This window comes from Temnothorax nylanderi, unplaced genomic scaffold (genome assembly GCF_030848795.1).
Source record: "Temnothorax nylanderi isolate EJ_2023f unplaced genomic scaffold, tnyl_v1.0 TNYL_tig0120_pilon, whole genome shotgun sequence".
NCBI lineage: Eukaryota > Metazoa > Arthropoda > Insecta > Hymenoptera > Formicidae > Temnothorax > Temnothorax nylanderi.
Genome location: NW_027249182.1, coordinates 278,648 through 305,274, shown reverse-complemented (window position 1 = coordinate 305,274; position 26,627 = coordinate 278,648). Strand labels below are relative to the sequence as shown.

The window sequence follows — 26,627 nt, the reverse complement described above, 5'->3', positions numbered from 1 at the left end:
CTCCCCCGTGTATAAATTTGCACTATTCGTGCTCAGTACGAATACATATAATGTAGAGGAAAGTCCCCTATTATGAGATAGGATCCTAATATGAGATGGCGGAGTTTTTTCATGGTGGGATCAACAGATGGGGCTTATATAGGGTCTTTTAGCTTAACATATCTCATATTAGGATCCTGTCTCATAAAAGGGACTTTCCTCTATTAATTTGCTTACTTTGTCACGTGTTTTAGAATCAGTGTCACGTTCTTTCGGCTTGGTCGGCGAAACGTCCTACAATATTAATATTTTAAAGATAAAATATATCTATCTAAAATATATATTTGTAATTACGATATATATGAAGGATACAGGGGAAAAACGAGACCAAAGTCCACTTTTTGTCAAATTACTTTGATTATTGCTATCTTGTGGCATTTTCAAAGAACTTTCAAAGAACTTTCATAATGCTTATCTGTTTTGATCAAGAACAGTTACAATTCATTGGAAATAAGGCCGAAAGATATATCGTGCTGGAAAAAAACGATCATAGTCCACGCCCTGGTAAGGAAGAACTATCAGAGTGCAACATGAACATTGATCATTTTTCCCCTGTACTCTTCATATGTGTGTATGTGTATGTATGTGTGATGTAAGTGTCATATACCTCGATTTTTTCGTCAGATTTGTGAGGATGTATTTTATGAGTAGGTGTGTCCTGTAGATGTGTTTTATCTTTTGACACTTCGTCAGGTTTTTGTATTTTAGCCGTAGGTATATCACGTGGAAGTGTCTTATCTTTCGGCACCTCATCAGATTTGTGTGGTTGTATTTTAGATGTGGGTGTATCATGTAAAAGTGTTCTATCTTTTGACACTTCGTCAGGTTTTTGTATTTTAGCCGTAGTTGCATCACGCGGAAGTGTCTTATCTTTCGGCACCTCATCAGATTTGTTTGGCTGTATTTTAGATTTGGGTGTATCATGTAAAAGTGTTTTATCTTTTAACACTTCGTCAGGTTTTTGTATTTTAACCATAGGTGTATCACGTGGAAGTGTTTTATCTTTCAGCATCTCATCAGGTTGTATTTTAGCCGTAGGTGTATCATATAAAAGTGTTTTATCTTTTGACACTTCGTTAGGTTTTTGTATTTTAGCCGTAGGTGTATCATATAAAAGTGTTTTATCTTTTGACACTTCGTTAGGTTTTTGTATTTTAGCCGTAGGTGTATCACGTGAAAGTGTCTTATCTTTTGGCATTTCGTCAGGTTTTTGTATTTTAGCCGTAGATGTATCACGTGGAAGTGTCTTATCTTTCGGCACCTCATCAGGTTTGTGTGGATGTATTTTGTGAGTCGGTGTGTCCTGTAGATGTGTTTTATCTTTCGACACTTCGTCAGGTTTTTGTATTTTAGCCGTGGGTATGTCACGTGGAAGTGTCTTATCTTTCGGCATCTCATCAGGTTTGTGTGGTTGTATTTTAGCCGTAGGTGTATCATGTAAAAGTGTTTTATCTTTTGACACTTCGTCAGGTTTTTGTATTTTAGCCGTAGGTGTATCACGTGGAAGTGTCTTATCTTTCGGCACCTCAACAGGTTTGTGTGGATGTATTTTGCGAGTAGGTGTGTCCTGTAGATGTGTTTTATCTTTCGACACTTCGTCAAGTTTTTGTATTTTAGCCGTGGGTATGTCACGTGGAAGTGTCTTATCTTTCGGCACCTCATCAGATTTGTGTGGTTGTATTTTAGCTGTGGGTGTATCATGTAAAAGTGGTTTATCTTTTGACACTTCGTCAGATTTTTGTATTTTAGCCGTAGCTGTATCACGTGGAAGTATCTTATCTTTCGGCACCTCATCAAGTTTGTGTGATTGTATTTTAGCTGTGGGTGTAAAAAGTGTCTTATCTTTTGACACATCGTCAGGTTTTTGTGTTTTAGCCGAAGATGTATCACGTGAAAGTGTCTTATCTTTTGGCATTTCGTCAGGTTTTTGTATTTTAGCCGTAGACGTATCACGTGGAAGTGTCTTATCTTTTGGCATTTCGTCAGGTTTTTGTATTTTAGCCGTAGGCGTATCACGTGGAAGTGTCTTATCTTTCGGCACCTCATCAGGTTTGTGTGATTGTATTTTAGCTGTGGGTGTAAAAAGTGTTTTATCTTTTGACACTTCGTCAGGTTTTTGTGTTTTAGCCGTAGATGTATCACGTGAAAGTGTCTTATCTTTTGGCATTTCGTCAGGTTTTTGTATTTTAGCCGTAGGTTTATCATGTGGAAGTGTCTCATCTTTCGGCACATCATCATGTTTGTGTGGTTGTATTTTGTGAGTAGGTGTGTCTTGTAGATTTGTTTTATCTTTTGACACTTCGTCAGGTTTTTGTATTTTAGTCGTGGGTGTATCACGTGGAAGTGTCTTATCTTTCGGTACCTCATCAGGTTTGTGTGGTTGTATTTTAGCTGCGGGTGTACCATGTGTAAATGTCTTATCTTTTGGCGCGTCCTAAAATATTATTTAAGATGTCATTATATATTGCTTTCTTTGTTCCTATTCAATTATATATACGCGTGATAATTAATTACTATATTTAATAATTATATACGCGTGATAATTAATAACTATATTTGCGTACTTTATCATATTTCTTAGAATCGACATCTTCCTTCGTCTTAGTCGACCGAATATCCTAGAAAAAATTATATTTCGAAAGTACGGAACATATGCTTCGCAAACTATGCAAAAATATGTATGTATCTCAAGGTTATGTACCTCAATTTTTTCCGGCGAATGTGTTTTATATGTAGGAGTGTCACGAGAAAATGTCTTATCTTTTGTAACATCATCGGATTTATGCGGAAGTATTTTACTCGCAGGTGTATCACGCAAACGAGTTTTCTCTTTCGGAGTATCCTAAAATAACATATTTCAAGTTTTATATTATCTCTTCTGAAAAGATTCTACTATTCGCGAATAAATTCCTAATTTAAATATGTATGCATACTTTTTCATGCTTTCTGGAATCGCTATCGTGTTCTTTACTCGCCCAAATATCCTAAAAATATTACGTATTAAAAATGTGTAACTCGCAAAAATGTGTCTCGCAATAGTATTATATATACCTCAATTTCTTCGTCAGATTCTTGCGGAGGTATTTTATATGTTGTCGTGTCACGAGAAAGTGTCTCAGTTTTTGAAATGTCGTCAGATTTACGCGATAGTGTTTTAGTAGTAAATGTATCACGTGGTTTTTTCTCTTTCGGAATATCCTAAAATAATATATTTTAAGTTTTACAATCTCTTTTTTAAAAAAATTTTATAAGTAATATTCATGATTTTAATTTATACGCATACTTTGTCACGCTTTTTGGAATCAATGTCGCGTTCTTTACTCGCCCAAATGTCCTAAAAATATTGACGTATTAAAAATATATAACTCGCAAAAATATGTGTCTCGCAATAATAATATTATATACCTCAATTTCTTCGTCAGATTCTTGCGGACGTATTTTATATGTTGTCGTGTCACGAGAAAGTGTCTCAGTTTTTGAAATGTCGTCAGATTTACGCGATAGTGTTTTAGTAGTAAATGTATCACGTGGTTTTTTCTCTTTCGGAATATCCTAAAATGACATATTTTAAATTTTACAGTCTCTTTTTTAAAAAAATTTGTAAATATTCATGATTTTAATTTATACGCATACTTTGTCACGTTTTTTGGAGTCAATATCGCGTTCTTTACTCGCCCAAATGTCCTAAAAACATTAACGTATTATAAAAATGTGTAACTCGTGCCTGACAATAATATTATATGTATACCTCAACTTCTTCGTCAGATTTTTGCGGACGTATTTTATATGTTGGCGTGTCACGAGAAAGTGTCTCAGTTTTTGAAATGTCGTCAGATTTACGCGATAGTGTTTTAGTAATAGATGTACCACGTGGTTCTTTCTCTTTCGGAATATCCTAAAATAACATATTTTAAGTTTTACAATCTCTTTTTAAAGAAATTTGTGAATAATATTCGTGATTTTAATTTATACGCATACTTTGTCACGTTTTTTGAAGTCAATATCGCGTTCTTTGCTCGTCTAAAAAAATTTATATATTAAAAATACGTAATTCACGCCTAGCCAACTTGTGCGACAATAAAGTACTCTATACCTCAATTCCTTCATCTGATTTCTGTGGATGTATTTTATATGTTGGTGTGTCACGAGAAAGTGTCTTATCTATTGATAGGTCATAAGATTTACGTGAAATTTTACTCGTAGAGGTGTCACGCAAATATGCTTCCTCTTTCGGAGCATCCTAAAATAATATATCCAAAATTTTATAATCTCTTCTAAAGAGATTCGAGCTATTCACGCATATCCGTAATTTAAATGTATTTGCATACTTTGTCACGTTTTTTGGAGTCACTATCGCGTCTTTTACTCGCCCAAATATCCTAAACAGATTGACAAGTTTAAAGATATGCTATTCGTGCCTAGCCAGCTACAATAAATATTCTATACCTCAATCTCCTCGTCGGATTTCTGCGGATGTGTCTTTTTTGCGGCTATGCCGTGTGGTAATATTTTATCTTTCGGTTTGTCTTCGTCTGATTTTTTACGTGGGTGTGTATCTGCGGGTGTGTAAGGTTTGTGTGTCTTATCTGATGATGTATCCTAAAATAAAAATAAAAAAAAATACGTTGAAAATGTTACGTTCTTGTAAATTAAAATGTGTGCTTTTACGTATAGCATATTCGCATACTCTGTAATATGGCGCAGATTCATTATCACGTTCTCCCAGATTGTGAATGCTCCAAGCGTCCTAAAATTAATAGCGTCGATCAAATACACGTGTATCGTTCGCAAAATGTTTAACTGTCATTGTATGTAACTGACATATATAATCATGTACAATATAATTTTCTGTATACCTCAAGTTCACCGTCCGAATCGCGCCCGCGTGGCTTAATCGCAGCTTGAGGTGTAATCTAGAAGGTTTTTATTTTTACGTAATTAACAAAAATTCCCTTTTCTTGCAAATATTATAGAAAAATTTGTTTCCACTTTGAAGGGAAACAATATTTTTCAAATATATTCAATATACCTATGACGCGAGATATGTACCTTCGGTTTACGGTCGGTTTCACGCACGGACGAAGTTACACTGGATTTCGTGGTTTCCTATAATGTTTCATGTATCTATATAGTGTGTCTTAAGACGCATAAATGTGCAACAATAAATGCGTCACGTACCTCGTAAGTTCTTACCGATATACTATCGCGCTTTGTCGGCTTAGGCCAAATGTCCTAGAATTAAGTGTAATGTGTACGCTAATGAACGATGTACGATTAAAAGTAACATTGTGTTGCTATGTACCTGAATCTCCTCATCGGATTTGTGTGTGTGTGGCTTGATCTTCGCTGTGAGTGTGTTCTAGAAAATATTCATTTCGTTACACAGTATAATTAAAAGAAAAATAATATAAAATAAAATAATTAGGACAATTAAAATGTATGAGTGTACCTCGTCTTCAATCGCTCGCGGAGTGGCTCTTAGCCTGGGTACGTCCTGCAATAACGCGAGATAAAATGTTCTCGAATGTTTTTTCTTGTACACAAAGTCTAACGACTGCAACACGAATCTCGAACCTCGATATTTATCGCGCAACATAAAAATGCCCTAATCTAATATCTATTCTTTTCGTTCCTCTAATATATGAATATATCCTTAAACTCTTATTAACCATAAAGTTTCGTAGATAGCATCAATTTTCTATTTTAAATTAAAATTGTGATTTCCTATTTGTTGTAAAATTATAATATTTGCACATTGAAAGCTTTAAAAATCAAACCTATAAAAAACTATTTTCAAAGACTACTTGGAAAAAAAATTATATAATTTGTATTAACACAAGTTTGGCAAACACTAAAATTACATCAAGCTATTAACACAAAATAATTTATTTCTAAAAAATATAAAAACCCCTTCTTACGTCGATTTCGAGAAGGTGACAATTCACTCACGTTATACTTACTTTTTTCTTCCAAAAATTAATTAATGTAACTACTAATCAATTAATCGACTACAGAATATATTGTTAGCACATGATATAATCGATTAGAAACAGCAATATATTCTTTCTTACCTTTTCGGTCGTTTTCTTCTTTTCTATGATAGAAGATCGTCTGCTTTCTACCGTGACCTCTTCTTCGGTCTATAATAGATAAAACATAATACATAAATTAAAATTCGATTGACATAAATTTTCTAATTTATAATAACTAATATTTCCTAACAAAATTTCTAGCTTAAGAGACAGAGTTAATTGAAGCAAACTTAAAATTAAAATAAAATTGAATTTTCTTATAAATAATTAATAATGAAATTTATGTTATTTATTCTAGTCAATGAGAAATATCTTTTTCAAAATATCAGTTTTGTGAAATTGTTTGTAATTGTTGGGAATGTTTCTTGGTAATGTCTGCGTGTGAAATGTACGTATGTATATATGTATGTGTACCTTCTGTATAGAAAGACGTCGTGGTGTCGCGGTGCCATCATCCATTATCTATACGATGATAGTAAAATAAATCAAAATAATTTGTATTTTACATAATATCTGTGGCACAGGATAAATTTTTCGGGACCATAACTCGAACGGAATTTAATGTTATATCGTTACATTTTTATATCTTACCTTTTCTTCAGTCGTGATAAGCGAGCTGCGACGGCTCTCTGTCCTAAGTTCTTCTACCTAAATATGAAAATTTATATATGAAATCTATTTTTCTAACTGCAGACTATTCAAAAAATAAAAAATATGATTAATAGTCACCCTGCTGACTGATTCCTTGCGACTCACGGTTTTCTCGGGTTTAGGCGTGGTTTCTCGAGATACCTATACACATTAATAAGTAATAACAATGTTAGATAATACGAACTATCAAATAAATTTATAATAAATAGAAATATATTATGTTAAATAAAGACATATAAAAAATAAAGTAGAAAAATAGAAAAGGTAATTATACACACCTCCTTAGATTCGGGCTCTTTCTTCTTCAGAATCTTTTTCTGTAAAAAGATAATTTAGATTCAAAGGTAAAAAAAGAGAAATAGATTTTTAATAAATAAATTAAGTTTATGAGAATAATTGCGCTTACCTTTGGTTCTTCTTTCTTATCTTCAACTTTTTCGGCGGCTTTCTTCTACAAATTTAAAAAAATATATAAAAAAACAATATTAAGATGTAAAATTAAGTATATAATCACTAAATGGATTGCTCGTTATATTATTTTAAGTACAATATTTAATAAGAACTACATCTTACATTCTTACCTTAATAGATTTCCTTTCTTCAACATTATTCACGATTTCTTCATCTTTCTACATACGTAAAAAAATTAAGTAATATTAGCAAAAATACTGTCATTTAATTTGGATTTACACAGTAATCAGAGATACAATTGCACGTACGAAATGTAATTTAAGATAATGTTCACATTTAATCAGGCATAAGTATCTCTGATGCTCGTTTTCTTCGCAAAATTTTTCATGCACAAACACATGCAATATAAAACACACAAAGTAAAAGCCTAGCGCATGCGAAATAAAGAATTAAACTTTGAAGCAGAGTTGGATAGATTTAAAGGAACCAGCTTCTAGGATTCGGAAAGAAATATGGCATCTGAAAAAGCTCTTGGAAAAACTTGCGTTTCTAGTAAAGGAAAATAAATATCAAGGCGGTTGCTTAAGCGTGCGCGTGAGATCGTTCGAAGAAACTTAGCGGATAAGCCGAGATTAAGTGGATGCTGCGAAAAGTAAAATAATATAAACAAATTTATATGGCGCAAAAGCGGCAAATATTAATCGCATAAAGACAATTTTGCGGTGGCAAGATAAGATTTTCTCATACTGAAAATAAAACTGAAAACAATTTTATACACTGTAAATCCAAGTGTATTATTTCAGCTCTTCTTGCACATTTCTTGCCGTTTTAAATCACATTATTTAACATGATTGAACGTATTAATTTTCAATTTAATACAATTAAACATGTTAAATGACATTATTTAACGGAAGTGACATGTAAAAAGAGCTTCAGTCAAATGTGTCATTTTTAGATACGTTTACGCGTGTAAAAATAATACACTTGGATTTGCAGTGTAAACATATGCTGTTTCGCAAATTGGCCAAAATATTTTGCTAAAGCCTCAAGCTTCAGAGCACAGTGGTATTTGTTCGAGCGGATAAAAGTGACTGTTCGAGCGCATTACATTACCGAAATCCGACTGTCTGATATCTTATGCTCACCTGTAAGATCTCCATTTTCTGAAACAGAATACATCAGGGCCTTTACTATCTTTCGCATATGATATATATTATTAACTTAGAATTATTTTCTTCACAAGCGTAATTAATGTCATTTATATGTATAATTTATCAATTATATCTACTATTATCTGCTGGAAATTTGCGTTTAATGTAATAAGCTTCTTCTATATATCGTGGATATGGAACACACAGTACACACATAAACTTCAAGGTAAAGGTATGACACAAATGATAAAAAAGATGCAAACAAGAATAACGGTGGGTACAACAATAAACAATAGGGCACAAATGACAAGTAATTATTCTCACGGTGTGATGTGTTCTGATCACAGTGTACTGTTTTCGGAAGAAATTGCATTTAATCCTCCTCTTAAAAAATTAAAAAGAAATAGATTGTATCTCGTACCTTCCCAACCCCTGGTTTGTCGATACCGTTCGGTTTCAAATCGGGCTTATCCTTGAAAATAACAAGAAAAAAAATGATTTATCCTACGAAGACATGATTTTCATAACTTATGAAAGAAGAGAAGAGAAGAAGTCGAATCAGGATTAAATAGTTACATGTAATAAATTATAAAAATTTTGTTTTATAAGTAATTGAAAAATAAGATCACTTATTTTATTAGAAAAAACAATATATTACATTAATACATTGTTGTTAAGTTATTATCAAATAAGTATAAAAATTTAAATTGACGAAAGATGAATCTATGTATTAGTGTTGATATATGTTTGTGTATGTGTGTGTACCTCGACGCGAGAAACAATTTCAGAGTCCGATTCCTCGAGAATGGCTTCCGTGCTGATAATGCTGGACTCAATTACACTCACCACTTCCTCCTCTTCCTCCACTTCCTCCTCATATTCTTCCGATCTCCCGCCATCATCGTCGCTCCACGTTGAACTTATTACCTTATATATCGAGATATAATTTTTCAACGGTATGCCAATTGTCGCGTCGAGGAATCGAAAGATCGATCGTTTTTTTGCGAATTATATAGTAGATGCTCTTAATGTGAATTATTCGATCATTTCGTATTAATTTACTTGTACATCGATAATCAATTGCATAATAAACAATTATCTAAAATTAAACTTTTTTTCTCTTTCTTCTAACAAATTGCTCTCTTTTTATATAAAAATCATTATTTTTAGATAATTACGAATATAAAGAAGCATACTGTAATAAATTCTGCAAAACGATTAATCTTTCTGTATCTGTATTAAGTTGTATGTGGCCAGTGTAAGAGTAATTTGTTAATCACAAGAGGTGTAACGGAAGGAATAGGGAAGCAACAGAAAACGATTGAAAATTAAATAAAATTTTGATTGATCCTCTCATCTCGGCGGCTACCTTCTTTTCCTCTTTCTTCTCCTCCTTCTTCTCTTCGGTCTTTTTCTCCACCTTCTTCTCTTCCTTCTTTTCCTCTTCTTTCTTCTCCTCTTTCTTCTCGACCTTCTTCTTCTTCTTCTCTTCCTCCTCCTCGTCCTTCTTCTTCTCCTCTTTCTTCTGCAATTTAATGGGGGGATTGCATGCAACATTGGGGAACATATTACATTTACGAATAATCTTCGAATTTATTAAGAAGACGATGATTTAATCACATTAGATATTCATACTTGAGCAACATGTTAATTTTTCAACGGGGTACTTGGATCAATTATATTGGAGATACAATACGTTTTAAATTCACGTGAAATTCACAAGAAAAGGGGAAACAATTACAATTTAAATTCAATATGTTAATTTTTCACTGAAGTGTGAATTCTTTTTGCAATATATTGGAATGTAAATTTAAACAAAGACAGAAAAAGTGACCAAGAAAAGAAACTTACATCCACGTATAGATCGTAATCCGTGATCATATTAAATAAAATTGCCTACCTTGACGACGAGACGAGCCGACGATTCGTCTAGACCGTATTCGTTGCTCACGACGACTTTATATGTTCCCGTAAATTCTGTCGATGCAGAGGTAATGGTCAATTTCATATCCAGACCGTTGAAGGAGATCATGATGTCCTTTGACGCTTTGACGACCGTTGAATCTCTGTAATCATATGGCAACTATTATTGAAACAATCTGTAGAACAATCTAAAAAAATTCTTGTAATATAAGAAAAGGCAAAAAATACGATTGCTAGCTGAGACAAATTGTTTTAGATAATATATTGATAATTTCCATTCTTATATTGTTATGGTATACAATTTCTAAGTTAAATAAAATATTATATTTCTGTATCAAGAAATTCGTAAATTATACTTAAAATGCAATTTTTATATTAAACACGTACCTAGTCCACGTGACAGTGACCTTTCGGTCTTGCGTTGCGAGAGTGGCGACGAGCTCGACCGTCTTGCCTTCCTCGACAGTCTGGAAATAAAAATCAGCACACGACAATGAATTAATGAAAGAAACTTTGTTTTAACGACATTATCTTTTTACCAAGATAAATGTAAAATCAAAAAGCGCTGCATTTTGAGTACCAATAAACATACTCACAATTGATTTGAGGCCGGTAACAATTTTTGGTTTTTCTCCTTGGTCTGGAATTTCCGTCACTTCCACTACTTGCGACGTGGCTTCGCCCTTTTCGTTGCGCGCCACCAATTTGTACGTACCCTTGTCTGTCACCGACATTTGTTCGATTTCGAGTTTCACGGCGAATTCACCCTATTCGAAGAAATTAGCTGATCAAAATTCATGTATATAATATTTTTTAAAATAATAATTACATCGTGTATACTGAATATTATTTAAACGCTACTTTTTAGTTGTACGCGATATATCGCAGTGACAATAAACGTAAAAGAAAATAATTCTGTTCTGGTTATTCTGTTAAATTTTGAATTCTAAATATACTTCTTTTTAATACTGATTTACTTTAATACAGAATAATGTTTTATTGTATGGAACTCACTTCTTTGACTTGCTCGACATGCAACTTGTGTCTATTATCCTCTTTAACAGCCTGAGTTTCCTTAAACCACGTACAGTCAGGTGCGAATTGAGAAAGAACGTGACATTCAATCACGACCGTCTTCTTCTTGACGATCTTTACTACCTTTGGCTTCTCTTTAATTACGGGTATAACTAAAATTGCAATCGGAAAATTGATTAATATTCTAATCTATCTTCAAATTTTTCTGTTACGATCTGTGCTTTACATATTTTTTAAAGAACTTATTGTTGAGAATGTAACATTTTCATTTATTATATTCTAATAAATATAACGGCAAATTTAGTATCAGTATAAGTATTTATTAATTAACTTATAATATCTTTCCAACATTTATGAACACATCCTCAGAAAAACTAAACATATTTGAAATGAAAGTTGAATAATTAAATCTAAATCAATTATTTTTAACTATAAAAAACTAATTGGATTATTATCGCTTTGAATAATGTTTAATATAAGAAATGTGAACTTACTTTCGACGTTTAACGTAAGATTGGCATTGAGTTCGCCAAGGTCGTTCTTAATGTTGCACTTGTAAAGGCCGGAATCGTCCGGTCCAGGATCGTTCAGAGACAATTTGATATAATAAACATCGTCCTTCTCTTCAACGATGCTGAGGGAAATCTTCGAGGACTCCTTCACCACTTGGCCCGCGCGGGTCCATACAATCTGCGGTTTCGGCTTCGCCTTCACCTTGCAGTCCATGACGACGAGCTTGCCCTTATTATGCGACCGTATCCGTGGCTTCTCCACAAACGTCGGCCCGTCTCCTTCCGGTTCCGGTTCCGCCTCGATATTCAAATTCAAATTGGCGTTGCTCTCGCCATGCTCGTTCTTCACGTGACATCTGTAAGTGCCGCCGTCCGGTCCCGATGGATCCTGTTGTCAGGAAAAAAAATAGAAAGATTTAATTAAAATTTGGAAATTAGTAAAATATAATCTACGGCACTGATAATCCGGGAGAAAAAAAATTTCAAGCCAAAAATCTGTATGAAAGGAAGTCAGAATTAAATGAGAACTTGAAGAGCAGAGATTTACTTTCATACTGTAATAATGAAATAAAATCAATTTAAATTATTTTCGCTTTTAACAAACTTTTTAGAGAATTACCTTTATCTCCATGATAAGTTCATATATGTCCTCCTCGACCGTCTTGGTCTTGATCGAGATCTTCGACGACTCCTTGACCACGCTGCTGCCGCGGAACCACGTGACCTCCGGCTTGGGATTCGCCTTGCACTTGCACTTCATGGTGATCAGCGTGCCGGTCTCATTCGGGAGGATGCGAGGTTTCTCGATGAAGGACGGAGCGCAACCCGCGCCCTCCTCTGCATCTTGGAAAGATCCACGGTTAGACATCGTCGGTGAAGGTACAGGCGCCGCTTCCGGGACACACCGGAAACGCGATCTTCGCCGCGGTCGCGGGTCATCGGTCGACCCGCGACCGCGACTCCCCGCTGACGTTAGTCGTGTTGTTGGCAGCTCAATGAGTTATGAAGCGAATTAAGATACAGAGACTTCACGATTGGTTAGCAATAGCGCGACTGTGCTTACCTGATGAACCGACCTATCGCCAATCATCGTAATCGAGAAAAATCGGCTCGTACACCTTTACCGCGCGTTCATAGAATGCATTATACGTACGACGGAAACATGGGGAAAGTCGAGGACTCGTCATGGACGAAGTCGACGAGAGGGATCTCATTGTCCGAGCAGTTTGCAGCTTTAAGATCAATTTTTGACAAAAAATAAAATTAATATTATATAAAATAAAAGAATATATTTAGCGTTGCTGCTTCTATATTTTTAAAACTTGTTGGATTGTAACTGATCGCGATTGAAGAACTGCTAATTCTTTTTGGAATAACTTTTCAAGTTTGGTAAATATCTCGGAGTGCCAATGAGAGCCCCCTCTCGTACGCTTCGAGGGGGACTTGCCTTGGAAATTGAGGGAGATGTTGGCGTTACTCTCGCCGAAGTTGTTAAAGGCGTTGCAACGGTAATTCCCACCGTCACCCTTGGTCGGATTCGTTATCTCGAGGGTCAGCAGATACGTGTCCTTGCCGGTGGCCTTGCGCGACATCTTCACGCGTTTACTGTCGGTAATCGTTTTCTGACCCTGGTACCACGTTATGTCCGGCACCGGATGTGCCTCCAGGATGCATTCCATGATGAGTAAGTCGCCCTCCTGGCGGATCGTCGGCTTCTTCGGGAAGCGCGGTGGCTTACCGTCCGGTATTCTGCGTAAATCGACACGTCAGACGAGAAATTCGTCGATTCGTTTTCTGATCGATCGAATCTAATGCCATCTCGCACGATGACGTTGTCTCTCATCTGCCGGCCACGCCACGCGATGTTCCCGAAAACGCGACGCGATAAAAGTCGCAGGCTCTCTTTCAGTCTCGAATTTCCAAATCAATTTGTCCAAATTTTTTAATCCCAAACGGTAGTTTACGTTTCTATTTCAAAGAGAACGTGCGACTTTTGTACATGCAGGCATTCGTAAATTAAATAAGGAACGTAAATTGTTGTAAAGATACTGCGAGCATTTCTGAGAAAGAAAGATTTTGGCTTGGATAATGATCTGAAAAAGATTGAAGAATTGGAAGAAGCGTGAACTGAATGTGCAAATACCTGCATTCATAATCTGCTCGACTAACTTTTAACTTCTCTTATTTTACAATACATTTGTCGTTATTTAGTTTATAATAGAGAAATAGAGCCTATATGTTTTACGATTTACGATATATGTAACGTGCGTAATTGACTGTAATAAATGTGAAGAATTCTAATTCGACCATTATTACAACTACTATTGCAATAATTATTTTTGCATTGCAAATCATTGAAAGCTACACTAAATTATCGCTGTACTTTCGCAGCGCGCCGCGTCGAGCCGAAGAAGAAAAAGTGTCGAATCGTGGCGCGGCAGAATATAACGCCGAGAACAGATCGTCTCTCGATGCCTACTTGAGCCTGTCGCCACCCTCGAAGTTCAAATTAATGGTCGCCACCCCCTGGCCGTGCTTGTTCTTCGCCACGGCCCTATACTCCCCCGCATCCCCCTTCGCCACGCTGTCGATCCTCAGCCTCGCGAGGTGGTACAGCTTCTGATCGAGTTCCAGTGATGTGTTGAACCGCCCGCCGTCTTTCACTTCCTCGGTACCGTGATACCTGCGATCGCCGTCAACGTGCCAAGTCGAAACAACCGCCGTATATTGATTTGCGTCGCGGGTCACGCGCTCGGAAGTGCACATCGTGTTTATAAACTTTGAACCATCGAATCGAGATACATCGAGATGCATTATCGAAATCGTACGTAAATTCGAAAATATCTGTCTCAAATATCGTTCTTTTTGTAATTACACCCTTAGTGGAAAAATGTCTCAGAATTTTTCATATTATGAGTCAGAATTTTTATAAAAAAAAATTTTCAGAATGCTTCTCAGAAGTTTTCAGATTTTTTAATTGGAATGCTTTTCAGTAAAACTCAGACAAAATAAGAATAAAATATTTCAGATTTTTTCTGCCAACATATCTTTGTAGAAATCTGAATAAATATGTAAAAATCTGTGCAATTTATCAGAAATTTTCATACATACGGATACTAAAATATTCTGAAAATCCTCATCCAATTATTTCTGAAAGTATCTGAGAAATTTTATATATTTTTCAGAATTTTTCATGAGTCTCAATTCTTACAAAATTTCTGAGAAAATATGAGAAATTTTTTACCAGGGACATCTAAAAATGTTAGAAGACAATGTTTTCAAGAAAAATTTAATTCGACGCGCTATTTCTTCTCTTAATTTTACTATTCAATCGATATTGAGCATCTTCGATCCGCGTTTCTTCCGATGATTCAACAACGGCACTTTCCAACGCTACTTCCTCACGCGCGTCGCGGACCTCAAGGCCTTACCACTTGACACTCGGTTTCGGATCGCCGACAAGTCGGCATTCGAAGGTGATGGTGTTACCGTCGTCGGATTGTCTAATCACCGGTCGTTCGGTGAAGGTAGGTTTAATACCGTCATCCGGTACGGGTGCCTCGTCGCCTACGTTCGACACAAACGATCGACATGTCGAGAATTATTCTTACACACGCTTGCTTGCCTACTCAATCCTTTCGCTGCAACGATTCGACTTCAGACACGCGTCATCGCCTCTAAATCAAAGTGCTAACCCACAAACAATTTTAATTCAATTGAATTTAATATATAAATATCTCAAAGTGTGGAAAAAAGTGTGAAAAATAAACTTTCTCTTTTCTAAACTACTGTTTTTTCTTCTAAACTTACCGTTTAAGTATTGCTTCCACTGAAGAGAAATAAAGAAGAAGGGAAATTATAATTTCAACTAAATTTTAGAGACGTAAAATATGATTTAGCAGCGAAAGGTTTAAATACGCGAAGCATTTTGCAGTTCGATGCGAGATCGGGAGTCACGTATCGATTTGGCTTGAATAGTCTTCAAGTTTCTAAACATACTATAAACATTTATCCTCTAAATAAGAGTGTCGCAGTTTAATCTACATTAATCCATTCGATATTCAATCTTTATCTCGTGATCGATTCAGTTATTCGAGCACTTCGTTTATTCGTACCGTCGCATATAACGAGTGTGCTGAAACCAACGCTCAGGAATACACGTTTCAAGGATTCACGATCCTTGCCGAGATCGACGTCTTGTGAATTAGGTTGCTCTCTCTACTCTCCTTCCGTCTACTCGCAATGTTTCGCTTGGTGGATCGTAAAATCTGTGCTCTCGAAATGTCACCTGCTCCATTTCTCTCGTACGTCGCGCGTCGTTTTGAGGACGGACGCGTGCGCGCGCGCGCGCGGTTAAGTGAAAATAGGAACACTGCACAATTATGCACAAGCATTTCGTCAAACGCTGTTTGCAAGTGAGTGAGTGGTGTGATATGTACCGTTTGACAACGACGTAACAATTCGATTGCATTAATGTTAATCGAGAAATTTCAACTTCATCATTCCATCTTCATTAATTACGATGAATATCGTTGAAATCGCGAATACCGCGAAGGAAGTAGTGTGTTTCCATGTTGTGTTCGATTAAAATACATGGTATTAATCAGTGACGTGATTATATATACAGTATGACAGAACAACACATAATTTCAAACATTTCTATTTTACTCAGAAAAAATCTCTACGAGCGAATTAGCCGATGAGAATGACTAGTGGAAGCATGTGACGAAGACGCATGTGAGTATGTACAATATTAGAATCGTCGTCGTTAACTATATACTTTACTGTCTTTCAAAAATATTTCCGTACTTCCCAGTTTAAATTCCATAAAAGCGTATGTATTTAACGAATTTTATTTATGTGTAAATAAAATTTTCACAAGAACATTATATTACATGAAATGCGATCGTGTGAAATGTACTCGCAACTAATAGAATTAATCCAACTTGATTCTATAAGTCATATAGGGTACTATGTACTATTTAAGCAGTAGTATGAAAATTTAATTTTGTGGGGCCAAAAGAACGTAATCTCCAGGAAATTGAAATTGCAAACTCAAAACCGAAAATGTGTGCAAGTAAAGAAATATATGTCGTTAGCAGATCTAACCACCACCTAAATTTCGTATAATTGCGTTTGCGTGTGTGTGCGAATGATACTTGAATGGTGCATCCGAAGGCCGCCGGTGCAAACGGAGGCTTCTCGCAGATGTTCACACACGGCAAACGTGATCGTATGAATAGAGAGAAAAGATGTCATCTAAGCAACCTAACGAAGCGTCAATAATGTTTAAAAGCTAATCTTGCGAATCGCATCTCGTGCATCTCGGTACAAATGGTAAAGCTCTCGTCTCGAGACGCAAGTGTATCCCCCAATCGGCGCGAGATGCGATTCGAATTAATACGTGATTGAAGCAGCAGTAACACGCGTTGTTACAAGTTGATTATTCTGGTCCGCTCTCTACGCAACTTAATTTTTACGGTGCAAAATTCGTGAGAGACAAACAACCAAGTGTGTGTTTTCTCTCGCAAAAGAAAAAGAAATGCCGTTTAGTCGATTAAGATCAAATCAACGGGCTGTATATCGTGGCTCGCGTCGAGCCGACATCGATACGTGCTCATCGCTCGACCGAGACAAACCATTAAAAAATAAAGGTTTTCCGCATTATTATGGCAATTTACAATGAAAGAGTAGAAAGAGACTGAAGAATGGAACTGCTGATGGAGAACGGAAAAAAATTAAATAATAAACTGCGGATATATACGTTTGGTGTAGAGTCAACATGGAGGATACAGATAAACAGGGCAGAAAATTGAGATGAAGTAGAGTGTCAGAAATGAAAGAGAATCATCGATATACATCCCGAGTGAGAATGTGAGAGAAGAGTTGAGGAACGGCGCCGATGATCCACTTTATTTTCCGCTTCAAGACAACGCGGAAGTGAATAGCGGGGAAAGTTAAATACAGTTTAATCAGATATTGTTAAATATTTCACTAAAAAATTATTTAAAAAATTCTAGGAAAATTTATACTAAAGAATGAAAAAAAAATTACAGCATTACTTTTCTTGTCAATACAAAAATTAAATATTTTTAAGTACCTGCTTGTTGATATAAAAAACAAATTAAAGTTAAGAATAACTTCTTTTTTAGTCTAAGGCGTAAGGAAACTTATTCTTAATAAAATATCGAGCGTATACTTGTGAAAAAATTAAGCAGGTGGATGTGTAAAGCGGATCATCGGTCGAAGTATACATGGGTTTGTGGTTATTTATCGCAAAATCGTTAGATACTTACTATCGAAATTCAGGGAAATCGTGGCGTTAGACTCGCCGAGCTCGTTCTTCGCCGTGACCTTATATTTGCCAGCATCCTCGACGGTCACATTTTTTATTTCCAGAGTGGCGAAATACGAGTGGCCATCTTTATCGACGGTCAGCTGGAAACAGTTCAACAATTGTTATTACGGAGCTCAAATTAATTATGTCGCGTACGCTCCTAACTCCCCCCCCCCTCCCTGAAAGAAGTTCTCAGAATATCTCGATAGTTTTAAGAATGTTTCATATTTCAAGTTTATGAAGATTTTTAAAAAATACTTTAAACTTCTTTAGATCTTATAAGTTTTTTTCGGAAATTACATAGTGAGAAATTTTTAAATATTTTAAAATTTATATGAAGAATTCTAGAAAAGACTTTCTCAGCATTTGTGAAAAATATTTCAATGTGAAAAATCTGAGAAATTTTCTAAAAAGTTATAGAATTTATATAAAATATTTAAGCAAAAGTTAGAACTAGAAGCTATTTGGGGAACTTAATATCATACCTACATATTATAGATAAAATCTCACTATGTGAAGAAATTAAACTATAATTTTACTATTCAACTTCTTTTGAGTTTCTTCTGTTTATAATTAGTCTTTTTGCTCGATTTCAAGCATCTCGTGACCTCTTTGCATATATATATGCGTCAGATATTTGGAAGAGCACAAAGTGACACAAACCTGCTCAATTTTCTTTATCAAGCAAAATCGGATAGGCCTCGTACTTCCCGACAAAAAAGATGTCCGGGTCAAGATGTCTAATGTTCTTGACTAAGATATATATCTAATATACAAATTAAATCGAGAACATTAGACAATTTAGCCGGGAACATCTTTTCTGTCGGAGTTGCCTCTTCCTTCCGGAAGGTGCCGATCGAATAAAATCCAATTGGATTTGAACCTCGTATCTTCAGTTCTTCGACTCATTAGAGCAACGCACATCTCTCTGCGCCACGATCGCCACAATCGTTTTTAAGTTGATATTATTCTAAAGCCTATATCATAACAATACAAAGGTACAGGCAATAGGAACAGGGAATAAGACAGGCGACAGAAATAACTACATTTCAACTTATAATAATCACTGTGATTCGTCAAGTACAGGCAATGGAAAATAGAAATCCAACGCGTCTCGGAAATTCTGTTTCTGTATTGCCTATTAAGGCCTATTTCATATTCCATTGCGTTGATATACAGTTTTTGGTAAGTTGAAATGTAGTTATTTCTATTGCCTGTCTTATTTCCTGTTCCTACAGCATATAACTTTATATCGTGTGATATATAGGCTTAAAACTATACGGGATAAATTATAATCAGAAACCTTATGCCTTGGCGAATCTTTGACCATGTTCCCGCTGTGAAACCATGTGATTTTCGGCGTGGGATCGGCCGTGATACGACACTCGAACAGCAGCCGTTTGCCATCGTCCTCCTGTCTAATCGCGGGCTTCTTCGCGAAAGTCGGCGCGATGCCGTCAATTTGTCTGCAAAGCGCAAAATAAACGTCGCACGAAGTCTGGAAATGTATTCGCGCCGAAATTTATCGCTCGCTAAAGCGTTGATCGTCGCGCCGATTGAATTAAATCACGGCGCGAAACGACGCGAAAATTTAGACACGTTGCGCCGCAAACGTATACCGTAACGTGTCGCGGATGATTTCAATCTCATTTCCGGTCGCGATCGCGATCAACGCGTTAGCGAATCGACAGACACAGGAATCACATCCGTCGTTAGCAAATCGCATGCTTCAAGTGCGCAAACGCACGCAATGTGGCTAAAAAGTTAGTACAAAGAATTAGTAACGTCTCCACTTCTAAAGTAATTAGGATTTCTTCCAGAGATTAAATGTGCAAAGATAAGGAAGGCGGTAATATTTGGAATGAGAGAAGAGCAGCTTATGCGGCAGCTGTGAAATTTCCCGGCTTTTCGCGGATTGCTGCCAGAAATAACTCTTGTTTTGATTAGTGGATGCTTCTTGACGAGAGGAGGCTCGTCCAACAGCTTATTCTGATGGCGATCCGACAGCTAACAACCACTTCAAAATCCGGTACATCGCCATTACAATTGATACTACTGTCTTTCTTGGCACCAATACTCTTTGTCGACGGTTAAATATTCGATTCAGAAAAATCTTTCTGAAAATCTAAAGCTTTAAACTAAATATAATTTCTTAAAGACAATTTCCTTTTGTAAAATTTTTACATTAACGTTTTGTATCGTTTTTTTAATTCTCTAAAAAAAAAATCAATCAAGTGATTATCATGCCTTATCGTCGGTTATTTAAACTCGCAGATTTTTAATCTGCAGTTTTTTTTATACATATATAGAATTCGTTGTAAATTAGAAACAAAATTACTACTCCTATACCACCGTCTCTCTTTTAAATAAATTACTCTTTGCAACGGAATCGCGCGATCCGAGTTACGATCGCGCCGATGTTTATTCTCGAAAATTGAGAGCTGGGACGAGAGGCACGTGCCTAACACTCGCATCCCAAATGGACCATAAGTGCATTAGCACGGCTGCGCCGTTGCGGCTAAGTTTAGCGAGGAGAAGTAGGCTGCAGCTGTTTTCTCTCGACTTTCACTCTCCGTCAATCGCAGGATCGATTCGATTTTCGCAGGCTGCGAACCTTCGTTCGCGATCGACGATTCGCCCTTTTGACGAATCAACTCGCTCGCCAAAACGCTAAAAATCTCGTCGTTCAAAATACGTGAATACGTTTTACGTTTTTTCGGGTCAATTATTTCTCGCGGCTGACCGAAATTTTGTTTTTTTTCGGTACGCGTCATGGAACGCGAACTGCGACACGTTTCGGGAGAAGCGTGGAAGCGGAAAGGCTCGCGTTACTTTTAGAAATTCACGGGAATCACGTCTGTCGATGCGATCCGAAAATACAGCCTCTCGTCGTGTCGTCGCCGCCGACTGCGTCTCGAGAGAGGCCGTCTCGAGAGAGCACTCCCGACCCAGTTTCGAATTATCTTCGAAAATCATTAAAGTCGCAACGAGATATGCGGGAATAACTGCAAGTGACGTGCGAGAAGAGATTTGAGAACTGATAAATGCTTTCCGCTCTCGTGCAGAGACCGCAGCGAAGATCTCCGCAGCGATTGATCTGATTTACGCAGCTGGGCCGCGACAGTGAATCGTTGTTATTATAATTAAACTGTTACAAAGATAAGAATAACTTCTCGTGAACCGCTTTATAATTATATGCAATTATTACAGAAACGTTTTTCTTTTTTCAAGGGGATACCAAGTGCTTGCAAAATAATACAAGAAATGCAGCTTAGTGTATAATTTTAAAAGTTTTAAACATACTGAGTCTATTTACTATACAAATTAAATATAAATAAACGTTTCTGTAATTATTACTTAACATTTTAAAAATTTTCATACGCAACTTGTTATTGTTTTTCTACTCTTCCACCCTCCTCTTGAATTTCGTCAAAGTTCAGTTATAGTTCAATCGTTTGTCTGTTTCTCTCTCTCGATCTGACCATTCATAATTATAATTATGAGATTTAATGGGATTTCTTTCTCACGAGAGACAACGTCCGAAATAATCCGGCCACTTTGTGGTCAGATTGCGCGTGCGAGACACGAGCGGTGTCCAAAACTAGAAGACCTTAATTCTATTTCCATCCGCAATTCGCGTTTGCCGTTCTGTCTGCGTGGGCGGATCGGTAAGAAGCGGCCGATCGTCCAGCTAACGCTCAGCGAGCCGTCATGATATCTGTCGGATTGCGCGGCGCGAACGCGCGACCGAAAATAGCGGACATACCGCGACGGTTATTCTCGGTCAGGCCGATTTTAACGTGCACTCGAACGTTATCGGCCGAGATAGCGCGGCAATAGTAAATAATGCACCGAAGAAATCTAAATTTTACACGTAACTTTCACATCGAGGCAAGAAACTTCCTATGAACTTCGTGTTGAACTTCCGTAATATTCTCAAGGAATTTGTAATCAATTTTTTTTTTAGAATTAGATCAGGATTGGAAATCAATGGAGAAATTATTTGATACTAAAATCTACAGGAAATTCTCTTCAAGTTTTCGATAAATTGAAGAACGGAAATACATATGTTATGATATTATTCATTTCCTTTGGTATTATCGTCATATCTGATATTTTTCTTGATTAAAAATTAAAATTGTGGGAGAAATGATGTGATACCAATTTGATTAATGTTAATAAATTAATTATCAAGTTGGCAATTACTACAGTTGCAAAACACAGCGTAAGTAATGCTCTCACCCTCTCCCAACGGATTGATCGGCAGCTAAAATCATAAATGAAAAACGAAAGACAACGAAATAAGCGAGAAAGGCAGAAATAAATCGGAAAAACATTCGATAGCGAAATAATAAATAGAAACGCATTAGTGCATAAGCGCGAAGCGCAAAACAAGTTAATTAAACAGAGCCTGGAGAAGCGACAAATCGAGTCTTCCTCTCGGTTCACAAACTTCACCGACTTACTTCTCTCTAGGCTCATCCATTGCTAGAAAAATATAACGGCAAAATGTTACTCAAGAAACAATCTACTTTAAAGAAATTTCAAATAAAGAAAATTGTATGCAAATTTATATCAATTGGCAATCGATATTTAAATCCGCCGATACTTTTTAGCTTACAAATTAAAAACAAAATTAATTTTTATATAAAAAATAGGCGCTTATACTTTTAATAATACAGTTAACTCATTTCATGAATGTTTATTAATTATAATCATGATTTAATCAATCGTTTTACTATTTTTTAGAATTTGAAGTAGATAAAGACGAATCAGTAAGACCGGCTATAAACGAAATATCTCGCGTGCAGGCTAGCCTAAATAATTCCGTAATACGTGTAACTTTATCTCTACAATAATATCGCTATTATTTCAAAAAATATAACTAGGAAATGGAAAAAGAGAAATGTAAGATATGAATACTTACGACTAAAGTTGAGGTTGATGGAGGCAGCGACCTCGCCCATCTTGTTCTTCGCCTTGACCTTATAGAGGCCCGCGTCGGTCTCGATGACGTCGTCGAGCTCGAGCACCACCAGGAACTTGTTGGTCCCGACGCTCTGCATCTTGAAATTTGTTCTGTCATCCTCGCTGAGCTCGGTCTCGCCGCGGAACCAGGCGATGTCGGGTTTAGGCGAGCTCACTAGCTGACACTCGAATATCAGCCGATTGCCGTCGTCCTCCTGCCGCAGTTGCGGCTTCTGCGTAAAGCTGGGCGCGAAGTCGTCGGCGACCCCCATCGTGGAGGCACGCCTTCGCACCTGTCCCTACGAGACCCGGGAAAATCCGGTCCCGTTTGCGTGTCGTTCACACCCGCGACCCAAGGAAGGAAACGGTTTCCTTCGCCCAGCTCGTCGGTTCAAATGGCGCCGGCCTGCGGCACCATCCAACCTGTTTCTGTCGCGGATTTCTTCTGAGCTCGACGTCCACCTTTACTCGCTTCCCACAAACTTCTGAGAATACTAGAAGCAAAAGGATACAATGTTAGTATGGAAATTAATGTAAAAGTGTCCCAAGTTTTAAGGCCAACTAAATTTCACACCATTGTATTTTCAAATTTTTTTGTTGTAAGTTTTTAATCAAATTTCTGTAAACCTGTATTTATATAACATGTTTTTCTTATTTTTATTCAGAACTGACACAGTTTGGCTGTTAAAACCTGGGACATTCTATATAAAAAGTAAAGCTAATTTTTTCATAAAACTCGGATATAAAAAATACACGGAGAAAATTTTATATTAAATTTTACTATGCTGCCGCACCAACTGCGGACCATCAAGACGCACAAGTTTAAATGCTATAGTCTTATAGTAAAATTACTATGTCCATAGCATTTAATGCTACGATCATGGCATTTAATGCTACGATCATGGCATTTAATGTTAAATTTTATTATTTTTAAATTACTTTAGAATGTATATTAATATCTTTACTGCCACCATTATGCCTTTTCAGATACTAGAAAAATACAGAATAATAATAAGAGCATATGGCACAAATGAAAACTTAATTATCACCGGTGATACACGTGGCAGCAAAGATATTAATATGAGAAATTTAAAAATCTATATTAAGAGAAAATTAATTATAAATAAAATAGCTTATTTAGAATTTAGTTTTCAGAATAGATTATTAAAAGAAGAAATGATATAGTCATCTGTTTCGATAAATTTATATTTCTTTTCTAGATAAAATTGGATATAATTTCCTTTTAAAATTTCTTAATTTTCAATAATTAGTAATTAACTTTACAGTATTAAAATTTTCATCAAGGAATACGATCTAATTATCTATAATATCTTTATCTCGGAGGATTTATTTCTTTGAAGGCTTTTAATTTATCGAACAATGACTATACACGCTCGATATCAAGATTAGTGTTACTCTGCTTTGCTCGATATCAAACATTTGCAGTTTAAAGTTCGCTGTGACGGCATAGATTATACTTCGAGTCTAGTCACCATGGTTCAGTAAACCTTGGCAGTCTGAGTCGCTGTCATCTGTAGTTGCCTCAACCGCGGCTATTTTTATACGGATATCTATACTTAGCCTTCTTTAGCGTTACCTTACGACCGTAGTACCGCGTGATGAGGTTCCTACGTTGCGTCGGTATTCATTCGAGATGAATGAAGCACGTAATAACGACGAAGGGACTTGGAGCAAAAACAATTTTTGACCCTCAGTCATTACGTAACGGAAAGAATCAGTTACACGACAAAATTGTGAAAACATTGGAAGAAATATTATCTGTTAAATAAAGTTTCCGCCTTTGAAATTAAACGGTTTTATCGCTGTGATTAATCTCCGAAGAGAGAAGATCGCCAAGAAGACGCGAAATGAAGCGACTCTTCGGTCACGACCACTGAAAAAACGTCCAGGTATGATTTATCGTATGACAAATTCAAAATAGACGTTTACATAATTTAAGGAAGTACAGAACGATCATCGTGCGTCGCGTAATCTCGCGTTAAAGCGAGCGGAGCCCGAAATTGCTCCTCGTCTCTTGGCCGTGGATCGCGATTTTGCGCTTACGATTTTCAGACGCTGAAAACGCGAGTCCTTCCAAAATACGACGATAAATAATGCGCGTGAGTGCTAAATGTTTCAGTATGGTTTATCGCAGTGCTCCCTGTGATATATTTTGCCGAGCGTCCGTATTTTCAAGTCATTCTGAAAGATGGGGAAGCTGAAGTTTTCCAAAAAATTACGTCATTCATTCAGAGCAATAATATCCCTTCATATATTACAATAATGCCTCGAAATGTACATATAAAATCGATAAAATAATTAGAAATATTTTGAACTCTTTCTCTCTTCTTCTCCACTGATAGTAATGATTAATTCGCTCGATACAAATCTTCTCTTCAGGACAGTAAGCACTATTACGCGCTACGAGGAAAGTATAAGAACCGTATATGCCGATTCTCTTTTACCGAGACGCAGAATCCGAAATATGAATTGCGAATTATTTTTGCGCCGGTCTAATAATAATTTCGCGCGCGAAATACTGCAACACCGGGAATGAGCGACGCCTGCTTTTCCTCAACCGCCGCGTCGAAAGGACCTCATAATTTACGAGTGTCGGGGAGCCTATTTTCGGCAGGTAACCAACGCGGTGGCGGCGACGGCTGCGACGAATGGACCTGCACCCCGAACCACGTCGTCGCCGCCGCCGCCGATGTGCAGGACCATTAGCGCAGGCCGCGTTTAACTGCAAATTGAGCGAGGCGAGCGACGAATTTTCGCGGAATCCGCGCGACTCTCGCTCGCGCGACCGAGAAGAGCCCGAGGAGAGCGAGTATTTTCCCGCGAGGCGCCCAAGGCCGAGGGAGCCGTGCACGGGGTGACGTAAGGCCACTATTATTAATGCGGCTCTTGGCTCGAAAATAGGTTGGGCCAGTTATCTTGGTAATCGGTTATTATGTTTGGCATCTAAACCCGCGTGGAAGTCGCATACATTTGGGTCGCGATACAACCCCGTCGGATGTAATATGTTCGCGGCGTTCGCGCGCAAAGTTCGGACAATCGTTCCTTTGAGACCCGTGGCACCGCGCGACGCCTCCAAGTGCCAGAAGTGTCGATTCAGCCTCAGGCGATCTCGCCAGCTACGTGGCCGGATCACTTTCGCGTGACGTATCGCGTGACGTGACTTAACGCACGATGACACCGGTCCCCTGCACCTGTCTTTCTCGCGCAAACTCCGTGATATATCTCCTAACAACCGATAAACATTCTATATCATTTCAATTAATCAGTGAGAAAAATCTCATTGTCAGAAATCGTTTGGAAGTCTGTTGAACTAAAATACGCTTGTGATTAACTGCGAAGTAATTAAGCTAGTTATTTCGAACTGCTTGTAGCTACAAAATAATTGGAGCAACTGCGTGGACAGTCAACATTCTATTTAGTTTGTACTTCGGTGTCTATAGATAAAAAAATAATTTCTGGGATTCCGAATTTTCACTAATATGACAGAAACTGCAAGCTTGAGTGGGCTCAACTATCTGTATAGTTTTTCTATTATAAATATAACATG

General features: G+C 36.9%; 1 protein-coding gene across 33 annotated transcripts in view; it reads right to left on the bottom strand.

Annotated features, from left to right (window-relative positions):
- Bent (projectin protein bent) overlaps positions 1–26,627 on the bottom strand; it is a 104,477-nt gene that overhangs the window by 70,745 nt on the left and 7,105 nt on the right. For 19 of the 33 annotated variants that reach the window (XM_071713149.1, XM_071713150.1, XM_071713153.1 and 16 more), the window contains exons 2-45: positions 23,019–23,553; positions 22,558–22,579; positions 19,395–19,557; positions 18,051–18,192; positions 15,186–15,321; positions 14,234–14,437; positions 13,202–13,503; positions 12,374–12,591; positions 11,737–12,142; positions 11,222–11,394; positions 10,804–10,974; positions 10,595–10,674; positions 10,185–10,350; positions 9,654–9,809; positions 9,050–9,211; positions 8,706–8,756; positions 8,279–8,296; positions 7,304–7,351; positions 7,129–7,173; positions 7,001–7,039; positions 6,801–6,863; positions 6,663–6,719; positions 6,486–6,533; positions 6,111–6,179; positions 5,489–5,533; positions 5,342–5,398; positions 5,218–5,271; positions 5,089–5,145; positions 4,896–4,952; positions 4,727–4,786; positions 4,486–4,638; positions 4,368–4,418; positions 4,133–4,279; positions 4,018–4,059; positions 3,788–3,934; positions 3,673–3,723; positions 3,445–3,591; positions 3,323–3,373; positions 3,091–3,237; positions 2,973–3,023; positions 2,741–2,881; positions 2,604–2,657; positions 647–2,473; positions 217–273 (exon numbers count right to left, since the gene is read on the bottom strand). In XM_071713149.1, the coding sequence (XP_071569250.1) occupies positions 217–273; positions 647–2,473; positions 2,604–2,657; positions 2,741–2,881; positions 2,973–3,023; positions 3,091–3,237; positions 3,323–3,373; positions 3,445–3,591; positions 3,673–3,723; positions 3,788–3,934; positions 4,018–4,059; positions 4,133–4,279; positions 4,368–4,418; positions 4,486–4,638; positions 4,727–4,786; positions 4,896–4,952; positions 5,089–5,145; positions 5,218–5,271; positions 5,342–5,398; positions 5,489–5,533; positions 6,111–6,179; positions 6,486–6,533; positions 6,663–6,719; positions 6,801–6,863; positions 7,001–7,039; positions 7,129–7,173; positions 7,304–7,351; positions 8,279–8,296; positions 8,706–8,756; positions 9,050–9,211; positions 9,654–9,809; positions 10,185–10,350; positions 10,595–10,674; positions 10,804–10,974; positions 11,222–11,394; positions 11,737–12,142; positions 12,374–12,591; positions 13,202–13,503; positions 14,234–14,437; positions 15,186–15,321; positions 18,051–18,192; positions 19,395–19,557; positions 22,558–22,579; positions 23,019–23,331 (6,648 nt within the window). In that variant the 5' untranslated portion in view covers positions 23,332–23,553. Of the gene's footprint in view, positions 1–216; positions 274–646; positions 2,474–2,603; positions 2,658–2,740; positions 2,882–2,972; positions 3,024–3,090; positions 3,238–3,322; positions 3,374–3,444; positions 3,592–3,672; positions 3,724–3,787; positions 3,935–4,017; positions 4,060–4,132; positions 4,280–4,367; positions 4,419–4,485; positions 4,639–4,726; positions 4,787–4,895; positions 4,953–5,088; positions 5,146–5,217; positions 5,272–5,341; positions 5,399–5,488; positions 5,534–6,110; positions 6,180–6,485; positions 6,534–6,662; positions 6,720–6,800; positions 6,864–7,000; positions 7,040–7,128; positions 7,174–7,303; positions 7,352–8,278; positions 8,297–8,705; positions 8,757–9,049; positions 9,212–9,653; positions 9,810–10,184; positions 10,351–10,594; positions 10,675–10,803; positions 10,975–11,221; positions 11,395–11,736; positions 12,143–12,373; positions 12,598–13,201; positions 13,504–14,233; positions 14,438–15,185; positions 15,322–18,050; positions 18,193–19,394; positions 19,558–22,557; positions 22,580–23,018; positions 23,554–26,627 lie in introns of all 33 variants that reach the window. The other 14 variants (XM_071713157.1, XM_071713159.1, XM_071713160.1 and 11 more) reach the window with 11 other exon arrangements.